General features: G+C 37.0%; 1 protein-coding gene across 1 annotated transcript in view; it reads right to left on the bottom strand.

The window, feature by feature from the left end:
• Window positions 1-8,837, bottom strand: part of COL24A1 (collagen, type XXIV, alpha 1) — a 562,513-nt gene that overhangs the window by 22,325 nt on the left and 531,351 nt on the right. Inside the window, exons 52-53 of the mRNA XM_006831073.1 lie at window positions 5,458-5,493; window positions 5,330-5,356 (exon numbers count right to left, since the gene is read on the bottom strand). Coding sequence (XP_006831136.1) covers window positions 5,330-5,356; window positions 5,458-5,493 — 63 coding nt within the window. The remainder of the gene's footprint in view (window positions 1-5,329; window positions 5,357-5,457; window positions 5,494-8,837) is intronic.

Raw genomic sequence — 8,837 nt, 5'->3', positions numbered from 1 at the left:
GCCCAGGATCAGGCAGTGTTTCATTCTATTGTGCATAGGGTCACTATGAATCAGTACCGACCAGATGGCACCTAACAACAATAACAACATAGAGTCTCTGAGGAGTGGCTGTTGGGCTTGAACCACTGACCTTGCAGTTAACAGTTCATTGCCTATCCTATAGCAATATGCCAGAACTTCTTGTAACAAGTTGTTTTTAAGTTGTGCCAAGTCAATTCTGACTCATAGTGATCCTGTATCGGGTTTCCAAGAAGTCCACCTGTGGTTAGCAGTCCAGTTCTTATCCTACAGTGCCACACTAGGTCTCCTATAACAAGTTAGGATGTGTTTACTTTGGTGCAAACATTATTTGAAATTCATGCATAGGTTTTTCATAATCCACATGTTCACAAATTTTTTTTGAAGTTTATATAGAACTATATGTATATATATATAGAGCAACTGGTGAGCTTGAGCCTTTGAATATACATATATATATACATGTATATATATATACACAGTATAGTGAATTTCCCTGGTTTTACTTTTCTAGAGTACCCAGCCTAAGGCATAGGTCAAGAAGGCTTCCCTGATTTAGTAACACTTGAGCTGAGATCTGAAGAAGAAGCAAGAATTTTTGGAAGAGTGGAGAGGTTTCCAGGCAGAGGTAACAAGTGTGTGCAAAAGCTATGAGGCCAGAGGAACATAGCCTAATCAAGATGCATAAAGAGTTAGCCTAAAATGTTCTCTGCAGATTACATAATTATGATCAGCATGTTTATATGAATGGGAAGATGGTTGGCACAGGTCACACAAGGATATTGACACTAAATATAGAAAATGTTACAGAATACTAAACAATGTTGTTGCTGCTGTCAGTTGCTATCATGTACTACAGAATGAAACACTACCTGGTCTGGCACCATACTAGAGTTGTTGCTGTATTTGAGCCTATAGTTTCGGCCACTGCCAATCCAGCTCATTCAGGATTTTTCTTTTTGCTGACCATGCATGATGTCCTTCTCTAGGGATTGGTCCCTCCTAATAACAACGTTATTGTTAGGTGCCTTTGAGTCAGTTCTAACTCATAGCTATCCTATGTACAACAGAACGAAACACCGCCTGGTCCTGTGCCATCCTCACAATTGTTGATATGTTTGAATCCATTACTATTACCATTTTGTCAGTCATTGGGGTCTTCTTCTATTTTGCTGACCCTCCACGTTTCTAAGCATGATGTCCTTCTCCAGGGACTGATCCCTCCTAACCACATGTTCAAAGTACAGGAGGTGCAATCTTGACATCTTTGCTTCTAAGAAGCATTCTGACTGTACTTCCAAGACAGAATTATTTGTTCTTCTGACAGTTCATGGTACTTTCACTATTCTTCTCCAACACCATAATTCAAATGCATCGATTATTCTATGGTCCTTCTTATTCATTATCCAACTTTCACATGCATATGTGAAATACCACCACTTTGGTCAGGGGCACCTTAATTCTCAAAGTGACCTTTTTGCTCTTTAACACTTTAAAGAGATGTTTTGCAGTAGACTTGCCTAATGTAATATGTTGTCTGATTATATGACTGCTGCTTCCATGAGTATTGATTATGGATCCAAACAGAATAAAGTCTTTGAAAACTTCAGCCTTTTCTTGGTTTATCATGATGTTATTTATTGGTCCAGTTGTAAATTTGGGGGATTCTTTATTCTTTACATTGAGGTGTCATCTTTGATCTTCATCAGTAAGTGTTTCAAGTCTTTTTAACTTCCAGGAAGCAAGTTTGCATTATCTGCATATTTGTAGGTTGTTGATGAGTCTTCCAATTCTGATGCCACATTCTTCTTCATATAATCCAGTTTCTTGGACTGTTTGCTCAGTATACATATGGAATAAGTATGGTGAAAGGATATAGCTCTGACATATACTTTTCCTGATTTTAAACCATTCAGTATCCCTTTGTTCTAACAATTACTTATTCGTCTATGTACAAGTTCCTCATGAGCACAATTAAGAGTTCCGAAATACTCATTCTTTGCAATGATTTCAATATGATAACAGTAGCCAACTTTATACTTTTGAATTGTTTGCTTCTTCATGATTCCTACTGCTGTCAAATTGACTCTGACTCATGGTGACCCTCTAGGACAGGGAAGAATGTAAGTTTTATGTAATCTTTATGAAAGTAGACTGAGCCATTTCTCCTATGGAGTGGTTGCTGGATTCAAACTGTTGACCTGACCTTTACATTAGTTTCCAGGTGATTAACTGCTGTGCCACTTGGGCTCCTTTTATTTGTGATTAAAGATTTTAATCTTAGAAAACCTGAAATAGCAGTTCTCAAACTCTTCAGATTAAGGGCCTTAAAGAGTTTTGTTTTTTTTAATGTGAATCATAACTTTTGATAATTACCATGTTAAAATCAATTACTAAATCTATTCATTTGTTAATACCTCTAAAATGACAATAAACTTTCTATATATGTTAATATATAGAAACTTTTATGAAAAGTACTTTGCAAGACAAAAAAGCAAAAATAGTGTTACTGTTTTATACCTTTGCAAATTTCTTTAATGTCTGGATTAATAGAAAACAGCTGGATTCTCATATTTGCTTCTGTTTTTCAGTAGTTGGAAAAAGAATATTTTAATACCATTTTCAGATAATTGTGGATACTTTTCCACTTGCCAAACCTTGGCAAATGGTAGTTTCTTAATGACTAGTTGCAATCTGAACTGTTAGTTGGAATCTGAAAACCTTATCAATGAATTTTCTTTTCTTTTAAATTGTAGTAAGACTATACATTACAAAACATTTGCCAATTCACTAACTCTTATATTTTCAATAACTATTTGTTCTTTTACATGAAAATCTATTGTAAGAATGGAGTATACATTGGAAGTACTGGGGCTTTGGGTTCAGGCCACAGAAATAAAGTATCGCAATAAAGCAAGTGGCACTGTGTTTTTGTTTGTTTACTAGTGCATATACAAGTTCTATTTACACTACACTGCAGTCTATTAAGTGAGAAGTAGCATTATGACAAAGTCTGAAATATTGTGAGTGTTATCAAACTGTGACCCAGAGACACAAATTCAGTAGATGCTTGCGAGATATTGGTGCCAGGCTGCCACAAATCTTCAGTTTGTAAAACCAAAAAACCAGAGTATCCACAAAGTACAAACTGAAGTGTAATAAAATGATGTATGCCTACATAGATTAATGTGGGGGTTAAGGAAGATCATTTGTAGGGAGCAGTAAAGCCTAGAGGTTGCAAAGTCCTGAAAGTTGATTGAAAGCATGAAGAAGACCAAGCTTAGAGCATCTGAGGTCAAGAGATAACAATTGAAACAACAGAAGCAGTGCCTCAAAGGTTAAGAGTTGCAAGTTCTAGACTGTAATAGAATATAAGAAAATATGTTAAAAGTGTGAGGGCTCCTACAGTCATTACCAACTGAAAAGGATTCACTTAGAGCCTAAGATGTTGATAACTCTGAGTGGCAAAACAACAATAACAAAAACAAAAAAAGCCCAAAACATTTTAAATAAGGAGGGCTAGGTCTGGGAGTAATAAATTAAAACAAAAACAAAAACTGTCCTGGTGTGGTGCTGTGGGTTAATGCTCTGGACTGCAAAGTCAATTTGAACCGCAAGGTTGGCAGTTCAAGGTCACCAACTGCTCCTCTGAAACCCTATACAGGATTGCTATGTGTCGACAGCACCTTGACAGCACTTAACAACAGAAACAGACCAATGAGTAGAAAAAGTGGAGTGAGTTAGCATTTTTTTGAGCACTTATTATATGTCAGGAGCTTTGCCGAGTACTCTACTTCTTATTTAATTCTGGATAACCACTCAAGAAAGTAGTAGCAACCTTTTCCATTTTATAGGTAAGACATCTGGGGCTTTGATTTTGAGGTAGTACAGGTGGGTCAGGTCTAGATCATATTAGCAACGAAACACAGAGGGGCACATTTTAACACAAGACAGTTAAAATGAGGAGCTTTCAAAAGTTAATGTAATATCTAAAACAAAAATGGCAGTTTGATAGGCTACTATAAGAACAAGCAAGTTGTTCACTGGGGAGCCATCAAGGCAAGAAATCAAGTCCCTTCAGGACAAACCTTCCTCCAAGACTGAAATTCAAAGGGAACACATAAGCAGGCATGTAAGCTTGCTGGCGACCAAGTAGGTCTACTGGTGAGTGGAAGTGGGGGAAAGGCAGCAATAAAGATTTGGGCTGAGTTTGGTCACATTTCATAGATCCCCGTCGACTTGAAGATGAGAGAGAGAAGAGGAAGGGCTGGTTGGTCTGAAGTGTGGTGAGACCTGGGGACTCCTGAGCCCATGGACAACAACGTAGCCACCGAGGTCTAGAGCTGAGAGTGAAATGTCCAGCTGATATGAAGTGAAGAGAGAGGCACAAGAATGCCCAAACTTGCAGATAGTACCCATTTGATCTAGCTTTGATGGCCTGATGATCACAACTGGTCTAGAAGAAGATTTAAAAAAACATGATAAAGGAAACAAGTATAAATTGCTACAATTTGATGAACTTGACCTATACTTATGCATGCAGTAGCTCAAAATACCAACTGAGAGGGAAAGAGTCTTCACATCAAGTATCAATCCTATCCCCTCTGTACACAGGATTGATAGGCATGGGCAACTTAACCACTGGCTACCTAAAATGGGTAGCTAGAAAGGCACGAAGTAACTGGCTTACAAGTTTTCAAGATGGAGTTTAGTTTCAGAGTGTGCAGGGGAAGGTAGAATCCCCACTGAATAGTTTTCATCTTGTCCAGATGGGTCTGGTGAAAGGAGATGTGGATAAGATTCTTAAAATTCAATAGTAAGTAATTGTTAACATGACTAATTGCTAGTGTCACAACTGTAAAGGTAGAAGTTTTACCATCAAGGGAGAAGAGCACAAGCAGAATGTAGGACCCTATCCACAGAAGCAGTGATACAAGAGATGGAGGCAGAGATGATGGCACAGAAAGACAGAGCAGCTAAGGACTCTAGACTTATGGAAAGAAAAAGGCTGTATGCTGATGGCCAGGAGACAGGCTCACAGAGTGTGCTCTTTGGTGTTTAAATGATTGCATATTTTTGAATGTTTTGTGTACATTAAAAAACAACAACAGAGGGAATAGAAGCAAATACTGTTGAATGATGATGCATGGAGTGTACTGTAATCATTGCAATGAAACGAAATACGATAGGATGAGTGTAAAATTGATGCTCTCCCATGTAAACTATCACTCAATTCACAGTAAAAACTTAAAAAAAAAAAGTTAACGTAATATAATAAATTAAAACAAAAACAAAAACCAAGCAAACCTACTCTTGGACCCGGTGTTCCAGGTGGACCCTATAACAAAAAAAATTAAAAATATATATTTAGTACACATTTAAAACAAAGCAAGCATATAAACAGAAATGATAAATAGATATAAAATTAAATAAACTCACCGGAGGCCCAGGTTGACCCCTTGGTCCTTGGGGACCCTGGAAGAAATAGAGACAAGGCGCCATGTGAATATTATGCTTTTGTTTGGCATGAACAAGAAACCAAAGAGTCAACTTGTATCACTGGTCTTTTTGTATAAAGCAAGTCATAAGATTTCAAACTTGTTTTTATACTTAAGCAGTCATATGTTCTTTCACTTAGGTATTACTCACATTCATGAACAAGCAGATATGTACTTCCCTGTTTTACAGATATTACTAGAAATGGAAATTATTCATTGTAAATGTGGTGCTATAACACCAGCACTGGACTACGAACCACAAGGTCAGCAGTTCAAACCCACCAGCTGCTCCTCGGAAACCCTTTACAGTGTTGCTACAAGTCAGAACCAACTTGATGGCACTTAACAACAACAACAACAACATTGTAAATGTAGCATTTAAAAATGTCAATACTAAGCATGTTTTTCCTGTGAATCCTGATCATCAAAAATAAAAACTTCAAAATATTCTTTGGTGCCACTTCCCTTTCTTTCACCATTCACCGATAAATTGGTGACTAAATCCTGTTCATTTTACCTCCAAATCTTTCCCAAATACTTTTCTTGGTTTCCACCTCCATGGCAGTAGGAACTATATGAGTTTAGTGCAATCCCTTTCTGTCTGGATTCCTATTTTGACTTGCTGTTTATTGTTTCCACTGTGCTATAGTGCTGGCTTCCATTATTGAGGATTCACTCTAAGCTGTGTGCTAGGTTTCTGTTTAGAGTTAAGAAAATGGAACAAATGAATAAGGAGCAGAACCCAAACCCAAGCCAAACCCACTGCCATTAAGTCAGTTTCAATGTCGCAGTTGTTAAGTGCCATCAACTCATAGCAACCCTGTATATAGGGTTTCCAAGGAGCAGCTGTTGGGTTGGAACTGCTGACATTTCAGTATACAGTTCAGTGCTTATTCTACAGCGCAAGACCCTATATAGGAAAGAGTAGAACCGCCAGTTAGGGTTTTGGAGACTAAATCTTTACTAGAGTAGACAGCCTCATCTTTCTCCCATGGAGTGGCTGAGAGGTTTGAATCACCGACCTTGGGGTTAGCAGCCCAGTGCTAAGCCAACAGAACCACAAGGGCTCCTTTAATAAGGAGTAGAGCTAGGATTAAAATCTAACTAAATTAGATACAAAAGTATAAGTTCTGAGTCACTTTGCACCATTGCCTCCTCTCCAAGGTTCGGTCTTTTCATTTACTTTCCCTAACACACCCAGCACTCCACAGATAACCAATTACTCATAGACCTCAGAATCTTCCAAATTATTTTAATTATGCATGGCTCATGCAAATACTATTTCCTTGACCAGGAATGTGCTTCCCTAATTTTTCTATCTGTTGAACTTACATTCCTATTCTAATACTTCTTTAAATCTTTTACCTTCCTTGCTTGCTTGGCACCCACCTCACCTGTCCCTTGCTCACCTAATCACCTTTTCCTGCATCCATAGTACCAACTCATTGGAAAATCTCTAAAGAGCCTTAAGGTATCTTGTTGTTGTTATGTGTCGTTAAGTTAGTTATGACCCATATCAACCCTGCATAGTGTTTCTGAGGAGCAGCTAGTGAGCTTGAACCACCGACTTTGCCGTTCAAACTGACTTTGAAGTCCAGTGCATTAACCCACAGTGCCACACCAGGACTCCTAAGGTATCTTAGTCATCTTTTTATTGTCTGGAAAGAGAACAGTGCCGTCAACTCAGTTTCGACACAAAAAGACACGATAAAGGGTTTCTGAAGATCAGCTAGTGAATTTGAACATCTAACCTTGGAGTCCAATGTTAATCCTACTGTGCCACACCAGGAGTCTTACTACAAAATAGGAATTTAGTAATTGTTATTGAAATATTATATAAATTAATAACATTAAATTAATTGGTATTAATTCAGAAATTGTTGTTGTTTAGTGCCATTGAGAAATTAAGCAGTTAAAATGTATATAATGAAATACCAAGTTACATTAACATTTTGAAAAATGAAATATTGGTGATTGCTTTGAATGTCTGCTCCAAAACTACACTTACTTGATAACCAATTGATTATTAAGAACATATGGAGTCAAACTCAGACTATGGTTAAGCGATAAAGCAAAATTTATTTTCAGCTGAGCTTGTAAAATGTTGATGCTATGCCTGACTTAGTATTAAGCAATCCTGAATATACTGTGTGAGTTAGAGCAAACAATATATAGTTACTTAAAAAGGGTAGAATACTCCAGCATCATGCCTACTGGATATTTCTTGGTTTGCATAGTTTGGTTTGTGATTACAATTTTAAGCAGAGAATGTATAAAACTTGTACCACAGAAGCTGCGTGATAAGTTATAGAAATTTCATCCTTAAATATACAGAGGCTGAATGAATTTGGCTATGTTTCTGGATCAACATTCTAAAAATAATAAACGATTATGACATTTCACTTCATTGCACATTTCTGCCATTTACAAAACCTCACTGATGCTTAAGTACAAAATTTATATACTATTTTTTATTCTGAAAGAGGAGGTTATTACAGAACAGGAAGAAATTATTCCTACTGCTGATTTTATTGGGCTCATTTCAGTTTGTTTACCTATAACAAGTCAGATCATCACAAATATAGTGGAACGAAATATTTCAAACCCAACAAACAAAGCGGGCAATTCAATGGAATAACTTCAAAGAATAAGACAAGCAATCAGGGAAAACAAGATATGCTTCCAATAATGTGACATTTTATTACTTGTAACACACCTTCAGGAAGAAATGATAACTCCTTCTATGTAGTATATAAAGTGATTTATAATAAAACTGTGCTTGTCATGTTAATTTCTTAATGGAAATCCAAATCAGTGTGAAAGGTTATGGTAGTTATTTGGCTAGGAGAAAGCACTGACTTTGAATACATATTCTTTCTTTACTTACCCTCAGAATTTACATATAATTCAACAAAAGTGGCATATTTCTTTCAACTTTAAAGTTACTGATGTTGTTATTCATTGTGATGCAGTATAGGGTTTCTGAGGAGCAGCTGGTGGGCTTTCTGAAGATAGTTACTGACAACACACATAAAAATTTGAGTGTGTTAGACTTTGCCTTTATGTAAATGCTATTGATTTAGCTTCATGGTCTTTATTTGAGGCTGGCTTAACATGGCTTTCAGTTGCAGAGAGCTTCCCTTTTCTCATTTATAAATTTAAAAGTTTACATTGTAGGATGTTTCACAGGCAGCATACTTGTCCTCTATTCACTAGATGTCATTAGCAATTAACCACTTTTCCCCAGATGTGACAACCAAAAATGTCTTTGTTTTGCTCTTGCTAATTGCCATGAGTCGGTTCCAACTCATAGTGACCCTA

The sequence above is a fragment of the Chrysochloris asiatica genome, unplaced genomic scaffold (genome assembly GCF_000296735.1).
Source record: "Chrysochloris asiatica unplaced genomic scaffold, ChrAsi1.0 scaffold00002, whole genome shotgun sequence".
NCBI lineage: Eukaryota > Metazoa > Chordata > Mammalia > Afrosoricida > Chrysochloridae > Chrysochloris > Chrysochloris asiatica.
This window is presented reverse-complemented; position numbering and strand designations above follow the sequence as displayed.